The sequence below is a fragment of the Palaemon carinicauda genome, chromosome 43 (assembly GCF_036898095.1).
Source record: "Palaemon carinicauda isolate YSFRI2023 chromosome 43, ASM3689809v2, whole genome shotgun sequence".
NCBI lineage: Eukaryota > Metazoa > Arthropoda > Malacostraca > Decapoda > Palaemonidae > Palaemon > Palaemon carinicauda.
The window spans coordinates 60,750,880-60,775,086 of NC_090767.1; the positions used below are offsets into that span (position 1 = coordinate 60,750,880).

The 24,207-nt window shown below is 46.6% G+C and overlaps 1 protein-coding gene across 4 annotated transcripts in view; it reads left to right on the forward strand.

The window, feature by feature from the left end:
- The window catches only part of loco (locomotion defects), a 174,022-nt gene that overhangs the window by 2,771 nt on the left and 147,044 nt on the right, over window positions 1-24,207 (forward strand). For all 4 annotated transcript variants that reach the window (XM_068366224.1, XM_068366225.1, XM_068366226.1 and 1 more), the window contains exon 2: window positions 13,166-16,739. In XM_068366224.1, the coding sequence (XP_068222325.1) occupies window positions 13,194-16,739 (3,546 nt within the window). In that variant the 5' untranslated portion in view covers window positions 13,166-13,193. The remainder of the gene's footprint in view (window positions 1-13,165; window positions 16,740-24,207) is intronic.

Here is a 24,207-nt window from a genome sequence, read left to right on the forward strand (position 1 = left end):
TGTCTTAGAATTTTTAGGAATAACAGTCTCTGCAAATCCAAAACTTTCCTTTCGGGAGCGTTCTTTTACCAATACACTCAAGGTGCACCCTCTGAAGACAACAGTCACAGACCACAGAATCCATCTTGCTCAAATCCTGACTACAGAACTCACACGTCCACCTTGCTGACAATCTTGAGGCTTCATAAACATGCTACACAGCTTTCCAACCGTCTGAATCAAAATATCGGCGGATTTTATGGATTGAAACATATTCATCCAGACATGCTGTTAGAATTGAAGAAGGGTTTTGTTCTACCGCATTTTCATAGAGAACCTCTCCACGGATGGCATCTTTATCACTTACAAAGTAGCCAAGTAGCTGTAGATCCCTGTCATTAGATGATTTTTTGATGAATGGAGTTGGCTTATCAAGTTTTGACTTTTTCTTTGGCAGTCCCAGAACATTAATGGTTGACCCTTTGGGTCTACCCCTTTTCTTGGCTTTTGTTATTAACTTATTAGATAATTAATTGCTTAGTACTTTTTTATACAATTGCCTACAACATTGCCAGGAACCTATAAAACAATAGAATATTCATATTTGTTTGAGGCCGGCAAAATAAGCTTAAAAGTAGGTTTGTCTATTTTACCGGGACCGGTTAAATAGCCTATTCGTTTCTTTTTGGGGGAAGTGTAAATGTTTTGCAATTTGTGAAATATCACGGACTTAGGATATGTCCCTTAGGTTAGGTTAGGTAGTTTTCATCTGTTTAGTTTTCATTATAAGTTATTTTTCAGTCATAATTTTGTGGATTTTTAGGTGTCTTAAAATTTTTAGAATATTGGTTTTCCCCAATATTTGCATTCGAACAGCTCAAAGTACGTTAATTATCTATAAGTACATCATCATTAGGAATATTGTACGACAGTTCTCGCGTCGTCGCGAGAATTATCGCTGTAGGGATCTCAAGCTATTTTGAATAGCTCTAAATTATCTCATTATTAAATTTTTTTCCCCCACATAGACCTATATATTAACATTAGAGAAATCAGTCATTATAGGCCTGTATTATCAAGTAATGATACCATTTTGGTTGTGTTTAAATGATAACGGTACCATAGGCCTACATATAGATTACATGATGAATGAAAGATTTGATTATAGGCCTATGCATTGAAATCATACATGTTGAAGGAGTAAGATCATTGGCTTATACTAAATAATAATAGGATCATAAGGCCTATGCCCAAAGTCTTACATATTAAAGGTGTTAAAGACGATAGATTTTTTTTTTTTTTCTCTGTAACTTCAATTTGTATACAGTCGGTGCCTATTTGTTATTGTTATTAGAAGCCAAGCTACAACCCTAGTTGGAAAAGCAAGATATTACAAACCCAAGGGCTCCAACAGGGAAAAATAGCCCAGTGAGGAACGGAAAAAAGGAAATAAATAAACTGTCTAGACTTTATGAATTTATTTCCTCATGAGAATTTGCTTATGGAAACAAAATCTGTATCCTTTAAAGGTTTAAAGGCCGCTCATGAATAGTAGAGGCAAAGGAAAGGGACAGTGCCCTAGCTGGACAATGCCCTAGAAAGCAACCATATATACATATGATCACCCAAGCCCACTCTTCATCCAAGTTGAGACCAGGGAGCGCCAGGTAATAGCTACTGAAGACTCAGCGGGTAGACCTATAGGATCCCCCAAACCCCCCATCCTTAGCTCACAAAGATGGTGAGGTTGCAGACACTAGAAGAATCCACCGAGTTTGAGCGGGACTCGAACCCCAGTCTGGCGATCACCGGGCAGAGACGTTACCAATACCAGATTTTTGCTATTATCCGATTTTACTAAATCCTTGCCCCTCCTGCTGCTTCCTCCGGTGCCTTAGATGACCGCGGAGGTAGCAGCAGTAGGGGATTCAGCATTATGAAGCTTCATCTGTGGGAGATAACGGGGGAGGTTGAGCTGTGGCACCCTAGCAGTACCAGCTGAACTCAGTTGAGTCCCTTGTTAGGCTGGGAGGAACGTAGAGAGTAGAGGTCCCCTTTTTGTTATTATTTCATTTGTTGATGTCGGCTACGCCCCCAAAATTGGGGGGAAGTGCCTTGGTATATGTATGTATGTACTAAATCAAGGAAGTGGATAGGTGATAATACTACTAAATAGAGCGAATAAAGTTTTAATTCTTTGTCAATAAAACTAATATTAACGTAGATAGTATAATTTTGATTAAAACATCAACAGTAGTTTATATGAGGGTTTTATGATTATTATTATTATTATTATTATTATTATTATTATTACTAGCCAAGCTACAACCCTAGTTGGAAAAGCAAGATGCTATAAGCCCAAGGGCTTCAATAGGGAAAAATAGTCCAGTGAGGAAAGGGAAATAAGGAAATAAATAAATGATGAGAACAAGTTAACAATAAATCATTCTAAAACAGTAACAACGTCAAAGCAGATATGTCCCATATAAACTATTAACAACGTCAAAAACAGATAGGTCATATATAAACTATATACAGTAGTCCATTTTAAAATCAACAAGGGGTTAACTACTGCACTTTAATTGTTCAGTGGCTAATTTCCTCTTAAGGGTAAGGGTAGAAGAGACTCTTAAGCCATGGTAAGCAGCTCTTCTAGGAGAAGGCTACTCCAAAGTCAAACCATTGTTCTCTAATCTTGGGTAGTGCCATAGCCTCTGTAGTACCATGGTTGTCCACAGTCTTGGATCAGAGTTCTCTTGCTTAGGGGTACACTATTATATATTATTTTGCTTCATTTTTTTTTTTAGTCCTATACATGAAAGATTTATTTTAATGTTGTTACTGTTCTGAAAATAATTCATTTTGATCGTTCATTACTTATCTTATAGTTTTTTTTACTTCAGCGGCTTAACAGTCAACGAAAAGTAGTATAGATCTCCTCTTTTGACTCCTGAAATTCCTGTCCGAGGCTTGGTCATCAAGTTTGCCATGAAGGACGGCGATCCTGTAATTCTTTTGGTTTATCCTGAAGGCGGGGATTCCTCTGCCCTCCATTGTGAGCTAGAAGTTACTACATTAAAGGCTGATCCCCTCGCTACTTCAATGTATCCAGTTATCGGACATGCTTCGACTGATGCCGGTGTGACGGTCTGAACGATCTCCCAGTCTCAGAATTCTCCTCGACATTGTATAATGGTTCTTTTCCGCCATTAGCTCGCTTCGCTCACATGAAAATAAAACATCAAGCTCATATGTACCGGCAAGCGGTAATGTGGATTGTGTACGCTAACATTACAGGAAAATAAAACATCAACCTCGTATGCACTGGCAAACGGTAATGTTCGTGCATGCGCAGATTATCAAGGAGAATTCTGAGACCGGGGGATCGTTCAGACCGTCACACCAGCTGAGAAGCGCCATCGATCTTCCCACCCTTGAGCACTCTGGGCTTTAACAATCATCTCTGACCTGGGATGTCTTGAGTATTCAGGTTGCGCACCTCTCGGATTGCCTTTGAAGTCAGTTGCGCAATTGCCTGAACACCATGCATTGCTTGAACGCATTCCTTCATCAACCTGCGGTGAGGGATAGCCACCACTCTCAAAGACGCCATATCGCTCCGATACCAGAGCGCCGGTACAGCAGGTTGGTGAGACCAGCCAGCGAGTTAGTGAGTGAGCCAGCGAGTTAGTGAGTGAGCCAGCGAGTTAGTGAGTGAGCCAGCGAGTTAGTGAGTGAGCCAGCGAGTTAGTGAGTGAGCCAGCGAGTTAGTGAGGGAGCCAGCGAGTTAGTGAGGGAGCCAGCGAGTTAGTGAGGGAGCCAGCGAGTTAGTGAGTGAGCCAGCGAGTTAGTGAGGGAGCCAGCGAGTTAGTGAGGGAGCCAGCGAGTTAGTGAGTGAGACCAGCGAGTTAGTGAGTGAGCCAGCGAGTTAGCAAGGAGTATGCGATTCCTCAAGAGGTATCTAGTGCTCCTCCAATTTTGTTATTGGAGGAATAGGTGGTGGTGCAGTTCTAGGAGCAGGACTCCACCTCCCTAGATCAACTCCTAGGAGACGCGAAGACGTCCGCAAAAAGATCTTGAGAGGATGAGAATTCGCAGCCCTTTCCCTATGTTCCGTAGGGTGGTTCCTCAGGCTCATCCTTCGAGAGGGACTCTGTATGTTGGATCTTGTACTCCCTCGATTCAGTCAACTAGATCCTCATGTTGCGACTGCTTCCTCTTACTGGATGTTACCCTGATACTTCTTCTCTGGCCAAATTGTCTTGGCATGGTCGAATTTTGTCACCCCCACTTGCACCTGACTCGGGAAGGCAACAGAAACTCGTTCCAGAATGGTATTGCAGCTGTTGTTCCATTGTCAAGCAGTAGGATTTTGCCACTCTTCGACAAGTAAAAGGGCTAGGCTAGACCTCAATGATAAGACAGTTGTGATTGAGTGGCCATTGCCTCTCTGCTGCTGAAGGGTATTTCTCGGGCCCTTACAGGGTAGCATCATTAGAAGTTCCGACGCCAGAGCCAGGTGAGGAGTCGTCCTTTCTGCAAGTCCTGTGGGTTATCAGGAGGTTAAACAAACTTGAGACCCCCCATCACTATACGTAGGGAAGACAGCTTCTTTAGATGGATTCTTTCCATAACCTCGCAGTTCCCAACTGAAGTTATAGCTGCCCTGGTCCCGTCAGTCGGAAGATACTGTCTGCAAGATTGAGCAACGAGTTTTTTGCTCCGAAGAACTCCCTCAAGACAGCAAGGTCATCCAAGCTCATTCCGCTAGTATTCTTTAAACGTGAAAGGTTTTAAGTGCCAGAATGGGCATATTCCAATCCTTTGCCTCTAGATCCTGACTTGCATCCTTGACCCCTGGAGTCTCAAGTGAAAAAAAAACGGTCTTCTTTGTTATCCTTGCAAACGGGCTCTTTCCTGCATCACTTGTTGTGAACTGTGTCTTATTTCACTGTTTCAGAGAATCTTTTGGACCCAAAAGTTGGAAAGCATTATGAAGAACTTGCATCCTTGTTTCACCAGTGTGCCTTTGTAAGGATCAATTGAATTCTCAAGATAAGGGATGCAGTTATCGATTGTGTGAAGATGACTTCCAGGGACTCATTGACAAAGTTTCCAATCTTGTTCCCACTTACGGAGTTCTGGCGATAGTCAAAAAATGGTGGAAGGTGAGCCAGGCTACCTTCTTTAGGGGAGTCGCCTCCTCTTAACAGTCTCGATAGCAACATGCGAAACCAAGAGCTTCCTCTTATAAATAGCAGCATCAACTCCTTCATGGACTGGAGCGTCCACACTCAGCGCATTCCTTTCAGCGACGCAGACATCCCAATTGGCAAGGTCGAGGAAGGAAATGCAATCCCTTCGTTCTGTCACCAGGGGGCCCCGATGCCTGGAAAGTCGGTGGACAGAGTGGAGGTTTCACGGGGCAGAACCCTGGGCTATAGAAGCCCTACACTCGGGTCTTTCGTTACGTTCTCAGTGTGTTGCTCGCTTGTGACGAACGCATCGTAGTATTGGAAGGGATCTCCAAAAGGCCCTCTGCAGGATGAGCTTCAGGCAATGCTCAGTAAAAATACCCTTAGGTCTGGGGACACAAGGTAAGGCAGCGCGATACTGTTCATCTGTTCATGTCCTTGAGAGTCTCGCCCGCAAGTCTTGCATCCTTGCTTTGTATAGCTCGCCTTGTTCTGGAAGAGCGTCCTTCTATCCGTCAGGATACTTCTCCTCCTGCTGTAGTTTTTCTTAGGGACGAGGATATGTTACTATAGTCAATTTCTTTTAGTGATGCATTTTTGCACCGACTCGCAGCGGTGCCCTTTTTAGCTCGGAAAAGTTACCTGATCGCTGATTGGTTGGACTAGATAATTCTAACCAATCAGCGATCAGGAAACTTCCGAGCTAAAAGGGCACCGCTGCGAGTCGGTGCAAATCTGCCTCGATAAAAGAAATGGACTATAGTTCATGAACTGACCCCACCTTCTCGATCCTGGACCTGACAGACTGTGGATGTCCATCCGGACCTGGAGGACATAGCTTTAAAACGGCATGTTGACAGGCAATGACCTTTGCCCTTTCCCCCATTTCTGAGGGTGGTCCATAAGCCTACGAGCTTGACAGCTAATGATATTAGACCTAATGTTCCTCCAACTCCACCGGTACCATTAGAAGTAAACAGAAAAGTGCGGCCTTTAGATTTGCTGAGGAGACTTCATTCCGGCGCTCTGCTCAGCATAGTTCTTGTATCAGGTGGAAGTACTGTATTGATTTTCCCATTGAGAAGCCATCTCGTAGGTCCACATCCCAGTATCCTGACCTGGCCTCCCCTGGTGAATTGATTCAGCAGGATAAACCCATGTCTTATCATTCTTCTCTTCCAGAGATTGGGGGAAGACGTTCTGGAATGGCGTAAGAATCGTCGACCTCTAGTCAAGTTAGAGGACACTGTTGCTCCACCAACAAGTGAGTGCAGTTGAGTAGCGTCTCCTGCTCACCCCTCACCTGTTTAAATTGAGCAGTCCACTGTATGTGATTTGTCAGATTCGACAGGAATGCATCCTTTAGAGTCCTCGTTTCTGAACTGGGAGAATAACCTGGATGATGTCCCTAGAGCTTTGTTTGCTGGGAGATAAACATCGATTACTGTTTTCTTTCTAGAGTCTCGGTTTTAAGCTTCAGTTGGAACTACTGTGATCTCATCAGACTGCAGATGCAATCCATAAGATAGAGCAGCAAGTTTCAGCGCCTAAGGACTCCCTTAAAGCTCCAAGGTCATCCAAGTTGATTCCTCCAGCCTTGTCAAAGCAACAGAAGTTCCGAGGCATGAAAGGCGTTCATCGTAACCTGTTACTACCTTGACCCCTGGGATGTGCAGTGAGAAGCCGGCTCAGCAGCCGACTGTCTTCTCTGAACTCGGAAACTGTGGAGATGACAACTTTGCAAGTACTGTATGTTCATAGTTGGACCACTGGTCGGACACAGGCTCATACCATGCGGTTTCGGAAAACCTCTCCTATTCCAAGAAAAGGAAAAAGTACAATGAACTCGCCTGTTCGGTGGCTAAGGTCCTTGAATTTTTGGTACACCAATAATTGACAAGTGTCAGAAGGCTGCAGTGATAAAGTTCGTTCATCAGATGTCGTCTCGTGATGCGTTGGTTTCACTTAAAATGCTGCTGACCCAATGCCTGATCTGGCTTCCCCTTGACGTTGCAGTATTAGTAGAGAAGTGGGAGATTTTAAACCAAGCTACCTTCTCCGGTGTGCGGTTTCCTCTAGACAAACTCCTCCGTCACCAGTCAAGTCATGAGTCCTCCACTCCCAAACAGCCTCAGCAGCATAGTACAGTAGACTTCATCCAGAGGCCGACCGTCTTCATTATTGGAGGTGAGACGAGTCATCCCATTTGTTTTGCCGCTGTGGACAATCCAAGAGGAGTTGAAGTTGGCAAGGCCCACTTTACGAAAGGCAGTCCAATCATGACACCACCTGTGGGGAAGATGCTGTCAAGTCTTTAGACAAGGTGACAGTTCTGTCACTCTCTCTCGGAATCAACGAACTGATTCGTTGTACTGGGGGGTGTCTGCCAAAGGCAGACAAGGCAAGGCTCGAACTTTGCTTGGAAGGACCATCATAGAGGAAGTCCACGAAAGGTCTCCAGAAATCTGCAGAAACTTGTTCCTGGTTGAAAAGTTGGAGACCAGTGATCGACTTGTCTTAGTTTGAACCGTTTGGCTCTTCAGACACGGTTCGAAATGGAGACTCCGAACACTAACCTACAAGCAATGAGATGAAATGACTTCCTAATGTCCTTAGACCTCAAGGACGCGTGCTTTTAGATTCCAGTCCATCCAAAATCAAGAAAGTATCTCCACTTCGTTCTTGGGGAATGGAGATTCCACTTTTGAGCCCTTTGTTTTGGCCCTTCTACAATCCCATAATTACCCACGAGAGTCTTCACCCTGATGTTATCCTGGGCTCACACCAGGGGCATCAGACTGTTGCATTGCTTGGACAACCGACTGTTACCGGCAGAGTCCGAATCTCCGATTCTATGCCACCGAAACTTTCTTCTTAAATTTTGTGGACAACTGACTGTTACTGGGAGAGTCCGAATCTCCGATTCTATGCCACCGAGACCTTCTTCTTAAATTTTGTGGACAACCGACTGTTACTGGGAGAGTCAGAATCTCCGATTCTATGCCACCGAGACCTTCTTAAATTTTGTGGACAACCGACTGTTACTGGGAGAGTCCGAATCTCCGATTCTATGCCACCGAGACCTTCTTCTTAAATTTTGTGGACAACCGACTGTTACTGGGAGAGTCCGAATCTCCGATTCTATGCCACCGAGACCTTCTTCTTAAATTTTGTGAAGATCTTGGAGAAAGGATAAATCTCTAGAAGTCTGTTCTTGACCCTCAGCGCCATCTACAATACTTGTGCATGAGTATCGATGTGGGCCAAGCAAAAATTTCCCGTCTGTAAACAGGTTACTCTGATTCAGGGAGGTCGCAGCAGCCTCCTTCAAGAAGAACTCCCCAGAAGCAAAACGGTAAAAGACTTCTGCGACATCTTGCGTCTTTGGAACGATCGGTTCCTTTTGGATTGATTGCTTTTACGCTCCATCCAACAGGCGCTGAAGTCCCAATGGTCAGACTCTCCTGTTCAGGTTGCATTCCCTCCATGAATCAGATAGGGTCTCTGACAGTGGCTTCAGTAGGAGACCCTGTTCAGTGGGTCCGCAATGCAGGACCCCTCCTCAGGAGTTTCTCCATGCTCCGACGCATTTCGGTAAAGGTGTGAAGCACATCTCCAGGCCAAGCATGTTTTCAGTCTATGGACACAGTCGGACACAATTTACCGTCTAGTCTATCGGGAATTGAAGGCGACGTATCAAGCGTTGCTCCATTTCACAGACTTCAAGGTCCCTCAGTAGTGCAGATGAGCGACAGACGTATCTAGCGTTGCTCCATTTCACAGACTTCAAGGTCCCTCAGTAGTGCAGATGAGCGACAGACGTATCTAGCGTTGCTCCATTTCACAGACTTCAAGGTCCCTCAGTAGTGCAGATGAGCGACAGACGTATCTAGCGTTGCTCCATTTCACAGACTTCAAGGTCCCTCAGTAGTGCAGATGAGCGACAGACGTATCTAGCGTTGCTCCATTTCACAGACTTCAAGGTCCCTCAGTAGTGCAGATGAGCGACAGACGTATCTAGCGTTGCTCCATTTCATAGACTTCAAGGTCCCTCGGTAGTGCAGAGGAGCGACAACACGGCAGTAATGACTTGCGTCAACAAGCGAGGAGGTTCTGTCTCACCTCTTTGTCAGTTAGCAGCGACAATGCATTGGTGGGCTATGATCAACGCGATACATCTCACAGCACGATTCATTCCTGGGAAAAGAATCGTGATTGCAGACAATCTAAGTCATATGGGTTGGATAGCTGAAGTTGTCTTTTGAGTTCTCTAGCGTTGAGGAGACTCCTGACTTTGCGGAGTTCCCCGATCATCGATATGTCTTATCGAGAAGTTGGAGGTGTACTGCTCGCCTGTCCCCCATCTATCAGCAGTGATGGAAGATGCATTTAAACATCCATGGGATGGAATTGACGTTGTGATCCCCCATTTTGTTTGATAGGAGAGATTCTCAACATGATATTCAGGACCTTTGAATAATGCAAGTTTACCTGAAATGGCCTCATACTCTGTGGTACCGGGACCTTCTCGACATGCTCATAGAGGTCCCGAGAGAACTCAATTGGCCCACTGTTTTGTGCCAGTCACACATCAAGAGGTAGAACACTTCATTGACCTCCCTGTCTCGGACAGAAAAGGGTTTCCAAGACTGTCGGCAAAACATTTTGGATACATCCATAAGTCCTCCAAAGTTGTCACTTCTGTGATGGTGTCGTTGATGGAACACCGCTCCATTCGAGCCGCTGTTCTAATAATAGCGGATTTCTTAGTTTACCTGCGGGGAGAGAAACTTCTTTCAGTTTCCGCAGTGAAAGGCTATCACTCGGCTGAAGGGAGTAGATATCTTTTTTTAGGAATTATCGCCTTCGACCTGAATTTTTCTAAGTCTCGTCCGCCTCGGGAAATTAAACCCCCGACTTTGGGTGTGATCGAGGTTCTGAGGGCCCTTAAAATGGCATCTTTGAACTCTTACGTAAGTCCTCTGACAGGGACCTTACCTTTAACCCTTTTACCCCCAAAGGACGTACTGGTACGTTTCACAAAACCCATCCCTTTACCCCCATGGACGTACCGGTACGTCCTTGCAAAAAAATGCTATAAAATTTTTTTTTATATATATTTTTGATAATTTTTTGAGAAAATTCAGGCATTTTCCAAGAGAATGAGACCAACCTGACCTCTCTATGATAAAAATTAAAGCTGTTAGAGCAATTTAAAAAAAAAATATACTGCAAAATGTGCTGGGAAAAAAATAACCCCTTGGGGGTTAAGGGTTGGAAAGTTCCAAATAGCCTGGGGGTAAAAGTTTTAAGACTTTCGATTTGAGTCCTCCATTTCGTCACTTAACGATGCAGCTGATAATCCTGATGATCTGGTACTCTGTCCTGTAAGGACTTTCTGTTGGATGGTACCCCACAGTGTCGTCCTACTGTTCAACACATTGTTGTAGGTACGGGCAGCACGAAAAAGAAAGTCCCCAAGAACACCATCTCCTCGTGGCGTCGTGAAACCATTCTCAAAGATAAGCACCAAGGGAAGATCCTATATTTGGATGAATTCATAAATCAGCTACTGGCTTTTTGGAAAAAATCACTTGTGTCCCAAGTTTTCAAAGCTGGTGTCTGGAAGATAACCTTTACGGCATACAGTAATATCTGTACGCCTTTGGACACAATTTTCCTAGGGCCTGGGGTAGTTGCCCAGCAAGTGATGAAGTGAGCCTAGCCTCTTATTATTATTATTGTTACATGTAAAGCTACAACCTTAGTTGGAAAAGCAGGATGCTATAAGCCCAAGGGCTCCAACAAGGAAAAATAGCACAGTAAAAAAATATATAAACTACAAGAGAAGTAATGAACAATTAAAATAGTTTATGAACAGTAACATTAAAAGAAATCTTTTTTATATAAACTATAAAAGACCTTTGAAAAGCAAAAGGAAGAGAAATGAAGTAGAATAGTGCGCCCGAGCGTAACCTCAAGGTAGAGAACTCTACCCCAAGACAGTGGAAGGTCATGGTACAGAGGGTATGGCACTACCCAAGACTAGAGAACAATGTTGTGATTTCGGAGTGTCTTTCTTCTAGAAGAGAAGCCTACCATAGCTTAAGAGTCTCTAATACCCTTAACTATAAGAGGAAAGTAGCCGCTGAACAATTACAGTGCAGTAACTCCTTGGGTGAAGAAGAATTGTTTGGTAATCTCAGTGCATCGGATGTAAAAGGATAGAGGAGAATGTGGGAAGAATAGTCCAGACTGCAGGACAAGTAGCATGGTTGCACGTGATTGTTAATTCGTTTAGGTAGAATGTTTAACCCTCCCTCTTCATTGTTAATTCGTTTAGGTCGAATGTTTAACCCTCCCTCTTCATTGTTTATTCGTTTAGGTAGAATGTTTAACCCTCCCTCTTCATTGTTTATTCGTTTAGGTAGAATGTTTAACCCTCCCTCTTCATTGTTTATTCGTTTAGGTAGAATGTTTAACCCTCCCTCTTCATTGTTAATTCGTTTAGGTAGAATGTTTCGCCCTCCCTCTTCATCATCATCCCCTCACTGGATTTAGCTAGTGCAATTCTTTAGCTGGACGGACACATAAGCGGGTAAGCGCACTATGGTCGCCCTGTAGATTCCGAGAGAAATGGGCCCCACATCGTATGATGTCATAGCCAATCATGTCTAATGTTAGCAGCTGTCACAATACAGCCCCTTACAAATACTATGCTACCTAATAATCACTAAGAGGGAATGTGTTGTCACCACCGTAGTTTTTATTTTTACTTGAAGCAAAAGTGTTTAACTTGCATTCCTTGCAAGGGGAAATGTGTTTATTAATGCAATTCCTACTAATCCTCTACTGTACTGAGGTAGTAAGTTGGCCGGGGCACCAGCCACCCGTTGAGATACTACCGCTAAGGAGTTATGGTGTCGTACGACTGGCCAGGCAGTACTACATTGGATCCTTTTCTCTGGTTACAGTTCATTTTCCCTTTACCTACACACTTAACACTGAATATTCTTGCCTATTCTTTTTATATTCTCCTCTGTCTTCATACACCTGACAACACAGAGATTACTAAACAGTTCTTCTTCACTGAAGGGGGTTAACTACTGCACTGTAATTGTTCACTGGTACAAACTCGATTGTTTCTTGTAGTGACTGCAACCGCACCATCCTTGTGAGCTAAGGATGGGGTGATTGGGGAAGCCTATAGGTTTACCTGCATAGTCCAGCAGCTATTGCCTGGCTCTCCTTGGTCCTAGCTTTGGTGGGGAGAGGTTTGGGTGCCGATTATTAATATATGGTCAGTCTCTAGGGCACTGTCCTGAAAGCTAGAGTAATGTTACTGTCCCCTGGCTTTGCTTTTCATTAGCAGCCTTTAAACCTGAAGCATCTCGTCTAACTTAACCCTTTTACCCCCAAAGGACGTACTGGTACGTTTCACAAAAGCCATCCCTTTACCCCCATGGACGTACCCGTACGTCCTTGCAAAAAAATGCTATAAGATATTTTTTCATATTTTTGATAATTTTTTGAGAAAATTCAGGCATTTTCCAAGAGAATGAGACCAACCTGACCTCTCTATGACAAAAATTAAGGCTGTTAAAGCAATTTGAAAAAAAATATACTGCAAAATGTGCTGGGAAAAAAATAACTCCCTGAGGGTTAAGGGTTGGAAATTTCCAAAGAGCCTGGGGGTAAAAGGCTTATGAAATAATGGTCTTTGTATTTGTGTTTAAACAAATCAGAAATTTTAATAGTAGTTCATGCAAATTTGAGCCATATGAGTTATCCTACCTGTCTCAGGCTTAGGAGTCATCGTTGCAGCTCCCCTGAAAAATACAAAATGCTTTAAAAAATATATTTAAATTGTATCTCATAGGTTTATTGTGACGTTAATTAATAGGTTTTCATTAGTCATAATAATTGTTTAAGTACTATATTCTATATATCTCCTCAGTATATTAATATGCTTTTTTTTTTTCCAATTTCAGACTGTGCCATACGAGTGCCATAGAAAACATGCACAACAACCGCAGGAGGAAGAAACGCCCCAGCTATGGGGTCCGAACGGTCGAGATCACCAAGGGGAAGAACGGCTTCGGCTTCACCATCAGCGGCCAGGCCCCCTGCATCCTGTCATGCATCGTCCCAGGATCCCCGGCAGAGAGAGCTGGCCTCAGGCCGGGCGACTACCTCATCGCCGTCAACGGCCAGAACGTTAGCAAGGCGCCGCACGACGACGTGGCCCGGCTCATCGGCCTCTCCAAGCTCCTGAAGCTGCAGATAGCGGAGAACTACTACTCCGACAGCTCCGACGACGAATTCGTCACCGTCAACCGCCCCAAACCAAAGTACCCGAACCGGCTGCGACACAAAAACCAGCAGACGAGAGCGGAGAAAGTCGTCCGGGATCTCCAGAGCGGGGCCATCTTCAGCGAGCATACGGCCATTCACTTGGTGGAAGCCGCCCTCCTGTCGGACCGCGATGCTTGGCCCGAGTCGGCCTTTCCCCCCCCCACCAAAGGCCTGACGGTGTCTGCTTCCGTGTCGCCGATCCCCGAGGGTCTCGGCGGAGGGGATGGGGGCGTCCCCCCTATTGCCCCGTCGACGTCGCCGACCCGGCTGAGGCCCGACCAGATTCATCTGGTGATGGCGGAGGCTCGCCAGGCAACTCGGACCCCCCGGCCGGTGAAGGAACCGCAGCAGCCGCCGCGATCGAGACACGTCCTGAAAAAGAAGGACAAGTCTCCGAAGGGGAAGCTGAGAAGCGGCATGTCTCCGGAAACTGTGCAACAACATCCACAGCAGCAACAACAACAGCAACATCATCACCATCACCAGCCCCAACAGCTTCAGCATCAACAACAGCCACCACCACAACAACAACAGCAGCAGCAGCAGCAACAACATCAGCAACATCAGCAGCAGCAACATCACCTCCAACAACACCTTCAGCAGAAGCATCTACATCAGCAGCCACCTCATTCACAACAGCAACAGCTTCAACAACAGCAACAGCTTCAACAACATCAACAGCCGCAGAGACAGCAGAGCCCAGTGCAGCAGCAGCAGCAACAGCAGCAGTTGCAACAGCACAAGGGAATGTGGGTGGGAGTGGAGCGGCCCGGTGGCTCCGGCACCGAGGGCCACAAGAACAACGTCCTCACCGAGCAGGAAATCAACAAGCTGCTCTACCCTACGCTCGCCGAGCTGCAGCAGCAGCAGGGCCTGCCCAACGACTTCGGCGAGGCGCTGTACCGGGCGGTTGTCGGGTACCTGGGAACCATCGAGATGCCCAAGGAACCTCAGGGCGGATCCCGTCTCACCGCCATCGGAAACTGTATCAGACGTCTCAGGATCGAGAAGAAGGTCCACACCTTGGTGCTCATGTCGGTGCTTCAGGAGCGGGTGGTCCTGACGAGTCCGCACGGCCTGACCCTCGCGCAGTATCCTGCGGAGAGGATAGCTGCCTGCGGGGTCTACGCGGACGATAAGAAGTTCTTCGGGCTGGTCACCGTCCACGGCGCCTCCGGGGACGAGCTGAGCGACGGGAGTCAGGACGGGCGGAGTGAATCGGCCTCCTGCCACGTGTTCATGGTCGACCCGCGGATGGTCCAGCACGTGGACCACGCCAGGAGGGCCAAGAGCTTCCGTCTGGAGTGCACGCTCAATCCGGAAGCGCCCCACTGTCAGGAGTTCCCAGACTCCGTGGAGCCAATCGTCCTGGTCATCATGAGTCTGTACCGCCATCGGGTGGGGTTCCACCTGGACACGGGGGCTCCGGGACTCATCAACGTAGAGGCGCAGATGTCCCCTCAGCACTCCAACACCTCGTCCAACTCCTCCAACTCCGACTCGGGCATTGGCTTCCGGGACGACGGCGGCGGCCACCACTACCACCCCACCGATCGGGGATTCGTGGTGGAGGTGGACGACAACCATCGGATGCGCATCCAGAACTTCCCGCTGGTGGGGAACCTGCGGGGAAACTTGAACGAAGACGCGAGGGCCAACTTGGAAAACCACCGGCTGAGCGCCTCCGACAACAACCACCGGATCCCTTCGGATCCTCACCGGGGAATGGACAACCACCGGGTCAACCTGGAGAATGCGAGGGCCAACCGGTTGCTGGACAATGCCAGAGCGAATCTGGAGAATCTCAGGGCGAACATCGACAATCACGGACTAAGTACCACAGACAATTTCCGGGCGAACATCGAGAATCACCGACTTCACTTGGACAACCTCAGGAGCAATCTGACCACCAGCTATGGCAATAATACGAGCGTCACCCTGAGCGAGATCTTCAATTCGTCGGGCGGTAATAACCTGCGTGCCATTGTGAGTGACAAGTTGCATTGCAATCCCAGCGAGGCCAACAGTGCCAAGTTACTAGACAACGTGCGTGCGAACGTGAACGACCACTTGCGAGTGAGTGTGACGGACAAAGTGTTGGACAACGTGGATAACTTGCGTGTGAGTGTGAACGATGCCAAGTGCTTGAGTGACCTCAGGGCCAGCCTCGCCGAGAGCCGCGTGAGCTTGGTAGACGGCCGGACTAGCATCACGGACGATTTGAGAGCCGCTCTGGAGGAGGAGATGAGAAACCACCTGGGGATAGACGGACGCACGAGCATCACCGACGACATGCGGATAGCGAGAGATCGGGGCGCCACCAAAACGCCCGTGGGCGAGTGCGGCACGCCCGAGACCGGCCGCTTAACCGTGCGGGCTATGCCCGACCCTGTCGGGTTCGAGAGGTCGCCGGGATGCTCGATGCCCAGTGATTCTCCCGTCCACGTAGCCTCCATGAGGCATTCCATGCACAAGTACCTCCAGCATAAGCAGGAACACCTGGTCAAGGTGTCGCAGAAGATCAACCGTCGGGAGTCGGACACCGGGGGCATCCATCCCCTGAGCGTGCGGGCCTTCTCGCCGTCCACTACCAAAGCCGGCCCGCCGACCCCCACCATTTGCACAGCGTCAGTACAAGATAAACTGGATCTCGAACTCTCTCTCAAGCTCTCGCCAAAGGTTTTCGGAATGCCCCAGCTCCCCCTCGGAGCCTCCCTCTCGCCCCTGCGGCCTCGGGCTCCCTCCGAACGCTCCTTTACCCGATCCCTGGAGGACCTCAGGGACTCCTCCACCAGCGACGGTGTGACGGGCCCTCTTGGGGGAGGAGGAGGAGGAGGCTGCGGAAGCAGCTTTCGGGACGGCTCCGAGAGCGACCACGGCCTGGACCGCCTCCGCCAGGTGCCCCTGACCCCTCTGGCCCGCCTCCTCCACGCCTCGGAGAACAACCTGACTCGGTACGGCCACATATACCCGGGAGAACACCACCGGGGAGCGTTCCGGGCCGTGCCACCGAGAGCCCTCCGGGAGCCCCCCAATCCACTGAGCGTTGGGGTCGTTCCTCGCATGGGAGGCCTGGTGGGGGTCAGCGTGCCCCTGGACTCGGGGGATGAGCACACTGAAACGACGGAGAACACGGGCGAACGGGAAGGCAGCCAGGACGTGCATCCGCCCACGCAAGACGAGTTCTCGCACGACTCCGATTCAGAGCAGGTGAGTCTCACCGTCTTGTTTTATTGCAAGTGATTGCAAACTTGTAAGTGGTTGAGCATATCCTCCATCTTGTTGAATACTTTCATATTTGTTTTAAAAAAACTTTAGAAAATATGTTCCTTATTTTAAAGTGAGATGGTCATATGATTTATATGTGTCTTCATTCCACTGGTCCACTATTCTCTCTCTCTCTCTCTCTCTCTCTCTCTCTCTCTCTCTCTCTCTCTCTCTCTCTCTCTCTCTCTCTCTCCCTCTCCCTCTCCCTCTCCCCTCTCCCTCTCCCTCTCCCTCTCTCCCTCTCCCTCTCTCCCTCTCTCCCTCTCTCCCTCTCTCCCTCTCTCCCTCTCCCTCTCCCTCTCTCTCTCTCTCTCTCTCTCTCTCTCTCTCTCTCTCTCTCTCTCTCTCTCTCTCTCTCTCTTTTTTGTGTGTGTGTTCTTTCGTTAGTTCCTTCACAAATACAAACCATCATTCTTTACATAGGAAATATGATTGAGCATTGAACTGGTTTACCCTTAAAAACTTTCACACGAGTGAGTCCATCTCTTTCAACACTGTGTCAATTGATTCCTTCTTATGGGCTGTTGGGTTCCCCCCACCGAGGAACCGATTTTGGAGGTGTTGACGTCAGGGCCACAGTAGGAGCGCAAGCTTCTTCTGCAGGTGTTGTCCCTCCCTCTCGAACCATTGGAGTACTGCCTTCTATCCAGTCAGGTACCGTTAGCGAAGACGTCTTCTCTCACCTGCAGGTGTTGTCCCTCCCTCTCGAACCATTGGAGTACTGCCTTCTATCCAGTCAGGTACCGTTAGCGAAGACGTCTTCTCTCACCTGCAGGTTGGTTCTCTGACGATGTAGTAGTTTGCAGACTGCAGCTAGACATAGCAGACTACCTTGTGTCAGAATGCCGACAACACCCTAACTTCAAGCTACAGAATAGTAACAGATGGTTTAAAAATTATTAGTATTTAGATATATCTACTGTAGGCTCTAGAGCCTTCAACCCTTTTACCCCCAAAGGACATACTGGTACGTTTCACAAAACTCATCCCTTTACCCCCATGGACGTACCGGTACGTTCCTGCAAAAAACTGCTATTTAAATTTTTTTTTTTTTTTTGCATATTTTTAATAATTTTTTGAGAAACTTTAGGCATTTTCCAAGAGAATGAGACCAACCTGACCCCTCTATGATGAAAATTAAGGCTGTTGGAGCAATTTAAAAAATATATACTGCAAATTGTGCTTGAAAAAAAATTAACCCCTGGGGGTTAAGCGTTGGAAATATCCAAATAGCCTGGGGGTAAAAGGGTTAAATATGTGGCCCTGAGACTATTTAAGATCCCTAGAAAGACAGAAGATATTGTTAAGGCTTTCAAGAGGAAACTGAAGACTTTCTAGTTCTCAAAGTGCTTCGATAGTGTCTATTAGACAATGAATCGGCAATATGCGTTGTTGAATGTTGAATGCCTTGTAATGAACATGATAAAATGACTGTGGTGATCTGGTGATCCCCTACAGAGTCGGGTTCCCCTGCTGTATAGGACCAGGTCAGCAGCCCTTAAAGTAAGTAAGTAAGTACACAAAAATATGGTGGAATGTCTCAAAGATCTGGGCAAAAGGGAAAAAAGAAAAAAGGATACTGTGTGCCACCCCTTGATTTTATTCTGGGCAAGGGGACCCAGCAAGAACCTTAGATAAGGTAACCACACGAGGACACAAAGGGATAGCACAGGGGTACCACGCGGGAACACAATTGAGTCGGGGACACAAAGGATCGCACTGAGATAAGGAGAGCGTGGAGATGATATCCCGACGCGACCAGAGAACTTACTGAGGGTCGAGACCCAAGCTAGCACACTCCCTGACCCGGGACTAGCCTCAGGGCACGTATCTTTCCGCCTGAGGTTAGCCTTCACAGAAAACGGAAGTAGGGTAAACTACACAAAACTCTGGTCGGATGAGAGGAGTTTCGAGGTAAGTATGTTAGGAAAAATACAAATTACTTAAAATTTGTGATAGTTTTGTCGTCAATCTGCTGACTTCAATCTGGCTGGACTTCTCCAAGTCAACTCAGGGAAGAATAATAATAATACTGGATAACTCAAATCTCGGGTAAGATTCTAAATAAACTTATAACAGATCAAAATGTTACCGTTACCGATCCCATAATCCACCAGGATCGTAGGGGCGCTGCATGGTGGAACACCGCAATAGGAGCCTCCACTTGTCACGGTTGTGTGCGAGTGCCTGGGTCTGGGCGAAGGTTTTTCCTGTCCATTCAGCAATGTTGTCGGTCCACTTCTTTCTCTGCCGCCCTCTTCTCCTCTTCCCCTGAACTGTTCCCTGGAGAATTGTCTTGGACAAGCCGCTTGATCTTGTTGTGTGGCCATACCATTTTAGTTTTCTCCTCTTCACTGCGGACAGTAGATCTTCATAGCGTCCTAAGTGTTGTCTCACTCTTCTGTTAACTTCTTCATTTGTGACATGCTCAATGTACGAGATGCCAAGCACTCGTCTGAAGCATCTCATTTCTGCAACTTGGATCTGTCTCTGTAGCTCTGCCGTCAGTGTCCAGGATTCACAAGCATACAGAAGGATGGAAATGACTAGGGCATGCAATAGTCTCAATTTGAATCTGACAGCGATGTTTTTGTCTTTCCAGATTGGATTCAGTTTTGTTTGCGCGATTCTTGCATGGACTTCTGGTTTGGATCCCTCTTGGCTGATGATTGCACCAAGGTACTTGAATTGTTGGACTGTTTCAAGTTGTTGACCACCGACCACGATTTTTGCTTTGATTGGTTCGTCGCTGTTTCTCATTAGCCTTGTTTTTTCAGCACTGATTTCCATTCCGTATCTGGTTGATGTTTCATCCAGACGTTTCACGAGGTTGACCAGCTCATCTTCGTTCCCTGCCAGGCCGTCAATATCCTCAGCAAACCGAAGGTTGCTGATTGTTCGTCCTCCGATGCTAACTGTGCTCACATGATCTTCGAGTGCATCTGTCATAATTTGTTCAAGATGATGTTGAACAGGGTTGGTGACAGAAGGCAGCCTTGGCGGACACCTACTGAAGTGTGGAACCATTCGCCTATTTTGCCTTGGGCAAGGACCACGCTGGTTGCTTTATTGTACAGCTGTTGGATCGTCTGTATCAGTTTTTGCCCCATGTTGTACCTGTTCATTGTGGCCCAGAGGGCATCATGCCATACGCGGTCAAATGCCTTTTTGTAGTCGATGAACACGTGGAAGATGTCTTGCTGGTGTTGGCTGTACTTCTCACACAGAACTCGAAGATTGAAAATCTGTTCCGTTGTGCTCCTTCCTCTTCTAAACCCAGCTTGTTCTTCGGCAATGATCTCTTCTGCCTGGGGTCTCAGTCGGTTCAGAATGACTCTCAACATCACTTTGCTGGCGTGGCTGATAAGGCTAATCGTTCTATAGTTTTGGCATTGCTGTAAGTTGTCTTTCTTGGGAAGCGTGATGAAGAGGGACTGTGTCCAGGGTGTGGGCCATTCACCTGTCTTCCAGATCTTGCTGCAGATGCTAGTGAGGATGTCAAGTCACTGTCTCTCCGCCATGCTTTATAAGTTCTGCAGGGATGTTGTCTACTGCAGCTTTTTCCATGTTTTAGTGATCTGATCGCTTCCTCCACTTCTTCTCTCAGAACTGGGAAGTCGTCGTCGTTAGATGATTTGTGGCACGATGTTACATTGGGATCTCCATTGGCCTGGTAGTTGTAAAGGTCGGAACAGTACTCTGTCCACCTCTTGTGTATGTCGTCGTCTTCCGTGAGGCAGTTCCATGCTTTGTCTCAGATGGTACTGCTTCATGCTTGCTGTGGTTTTGTTACATCTTTCACGATTTGGAACGCACGCCTACTGTTGTTCTTCTCAAGCTTTTCCTCAATTGCTGTACGCTGTTTTCCAATCCAATCTTCTTTGGCTTGGTTCATACTTTTTCTTATCTTGTGGTTGATTTCTCTGTACTCTGTTGTTCTTTTTCAGTTCTCTTCTTTTGTCGCACATATCCATGATTTCATCTGTGACCCATCGCTGTGTTTTCCTGCGAATGTTTCCAAGCGTTTCACTTGCAGACTATCATGACTTTGTTGAATTGAGCTGTCAGCGTTTCCGCGCTGTGGTCTTCCTCAAGCGTTAACAGTGGGGCAAACTTCCCTCCAACTGTTGCCTTAAAGGACTCTGCAATGTTGGGGTCCCTCAACCTGTCCAGGTTGAATTTCATCCTGGTGTTCTTGGGCTTCTTGATTGTCTTCAGCCTGAGTTTGAAGTTCACAAACACCAGATCATGGTCGCTACCGACATCTGCACCAGGGAAAGTTCTTGTCGTAGCTCTTTTCATCCCCGATCTGAACCGATTTTGTATAAGAATGTAGTCGATCTGGTTGGGGTGGATTCCATTAGGTGCATCCCATGTCCAGCGTCGTGATGCCTTGTGCTCACCGAGTGTATTTGCAAGCACCGCATTGTTGTAGATGGCAAACCCTAGTAGTCGTAGTCCTCTCTCATTGGACACGTCATTGCACGAGGGGCCGCAGAATTCCTTCCAGTCCTTCAGTGCGTCTTTGCCCACTTTCGCATTCCAATCTCCCTGGATGATAAGTATGTCCTCTTTGTCCACTTTGTTGGTGGTTTCTTGGAGTTGACAGCATCATCGTCGTGGTCAGTTGTTGGTGCATAGGCCTGTACTATTGTGATGTTAAATGGTGCTGCTCTTAGGCGGATGGAAATGGCCCTGCTGGAAACTGGGCGGCAACCTAGTACAGAGTTCTTGATGTTCTTGCTGACAAGAAAACCTACGCCATTGGTATGTTTGTCCATCTCTTGCTGTAGTAAAGTACATGACCTTCCTCGGTAAGATGTTCCCTATGGTTCTTCCACCTAACCTCACAGAGTCCCACAACGCGCCAGGTGTATTTCTCCAGTTCATGTGTTAGTTCCTGTAGTTTCCCTGTCTGGGCAAGGGTTCTCACATTCCATGTTGCTATTGCAACGTCATCACTTCCTCTGATCTTCGGAGGGGATGTTGCACCAGTAGTACACTTGTCACGTCCGCCCTGGTGTGCAACGGATGGCGCGGTCCTTGTTGACCCGGGCGACGACTGAGCCGGTATGGTATCCTTTTTTGTAGTGTCCATCATGCAGTGTGTTTTGGGCTGATGAAGCCTGGCAGCGCCCATCCCTCTCCAGGCCGGGTCACAGCCGACTTCCTCCAGTACCACGGGGGCTCGCCTCGACCTCGAACACTTGGCCGTTGTCATTCGTCTAGGAATTCTTCGCCCTGGCCGGTGCCTTTGGAACAAAGGTCTTTCCCCCAGTGATGCCGTGTTAACACCACCCCCTCACGTGGTTTAGTCCGCCAGCTGAAACGGTGTACCAGGGTGTGGCGCTTGGAGCCAGCACGTGAGAGAATTAGGAGATGGACGAGGTCCAGTGATGCCACCCACTCTCCCATTAGATGGTAGAGTGCAGCTGGTAAACATCAAAGGTACCACCACTATCCAGAGCCCCCCTACAGGAATAAAACCTTATGAAAGGAAACACATTGTATACAGATAAAAAAGCCCCCCAGGAACCAAGGAGGGCAAGGCAATGGCTGCTGATGACTCAAGACCTATAGGCTCCCCCAACCCCTTCTTTAGCTCACAAGGATGGTGAGGTTGCAGCGACCAAAGGAACTAACAAGTTTGAGCGGGGCTTGAACCCTAGTCTGGCGATCACCATAGATGTTACCAATGGGGCACAGCGATCCTACACTCGCATTGAGCATGATACAGTCAGCAATATCAGTTCAGGTACATTCACTTCTGTAGGTACGGGTTCTATATAATAGATCTAAGATTAGACTTCTAGTAAAAACATCTATGGGCCTTACTGGGAGTAGGACACTCAGTCACCTGAAATGAAACTACATTTATTTGTGACGTTTTTAACCCTTTTACCCCCAAAGGACGTACTGGTACGTTTCACAAAAGTCATCCCTTTACCCCCATGAACGTACCGGTACGTCCTTGCAAAAAAATGCTATTTACATTTTTTTTCTCATATTTTTTATAATTTTTTGAGAAAATTCAGGCATTTTCCAAGAGAATGAGTCCAACCTGACCTCTCTATGACAAAAATTAAGGCTGTTAGAGCAATTTAAAAAGAATATACTGTAAAATGTGCTGGGGAAAAAATAACCCCTTGAGGGTTAAGGGTTGGAAATTTCCAAAGAGCCGGGGGTAAAAGGGTTAAGATGTGATAAGTGCACGTTTATGAATAAGGACAATGAAACATTGAATTTGTTCATTATACCAAATTCCCTTACGTGCTTTTCGGTCCTTCGGCGGATGCTCTCCCCAGTGTGAAAGGTCTTCCTCGGTCGAGTGGTCCTCCCCTCGAGTAGCTCGTAAGGGAGTGGGTGATTCTTCACTCCCTCGCCCTAGCTCTTCTGAGCAGTCTGGTGTTCGTGCCTAGTACCGTCAGCTAAATCAGAACTTAGATATTGTAACATATACTTTAATATCCTATTCCTTTGATAATTGATTTAGCACGATAAATAGCAAAACAATAACGGCTAAAGATGATAATAGCCAGCAAACATAACAATGACTAAATTGAAGAATGATGGTAGTTAATTATATTTTACAAGACTCGTGAAATACTCACTGTTCATTTATTGATAACAATTTACAGAAATTCATCATAATGTAATACAGGCCTCTTGTTTAAATATCTCTGATTTGAGACTCGGATGACGACAGGAAACGACGAATGCCCGAAGGTCAACGGCAAATTTCCAGAAAGATTTTCAGATGTAAAAGATGATATATCGGGAACGCCGCTTTTGATGCGATTCGATATTCCAAGGCCTCCTTGTTTTCATCTGTAACTAGCTAAAGTTAACCCTTTTACCCCCAAAGGACGTACTGGTACGTTTTACAAAACCCATACCTTTACCCCCGTGGACGTACCGGTACGTCCTTGCAAAAAACTGCTATTTATATTGTTTTTGCATATTTTTGATAATTTTTTGAGAAACTTCAGGCATTTTCCATGAGAATGAGACCAACCTGACCTCTCTATGACAAAAATTAAGGCTGTTAGAGCAATTTAAAAAAAATATATTGCAAAATGTGCTTGGAAAAAAAATAACCCCTGGGGGTTAAGGGTTGGAAAGTTCCAAATAGCCTGGGGGTAAAAGGGTTAATGAGCACCGCTCGTCACAGGTGTCATAGAAAAATTTCCGGAGAGAGTCTCTCTTTTTCTAATGCGTCACTCATTCTCTTTATAACTCCTTGATCTGTAAAGCGCTCAAAAGTTTGGGAAAATTCCTCAGGGATTCTAGATCATTCAGAGCAAACTACATCATGCAATTAGCACATTCAACATACTTTGAGAATGTTTTAATCCAAACATTAACATTTAACACGTAAATAAGGGATTTTGACTTAGGAAAAATCTATTTC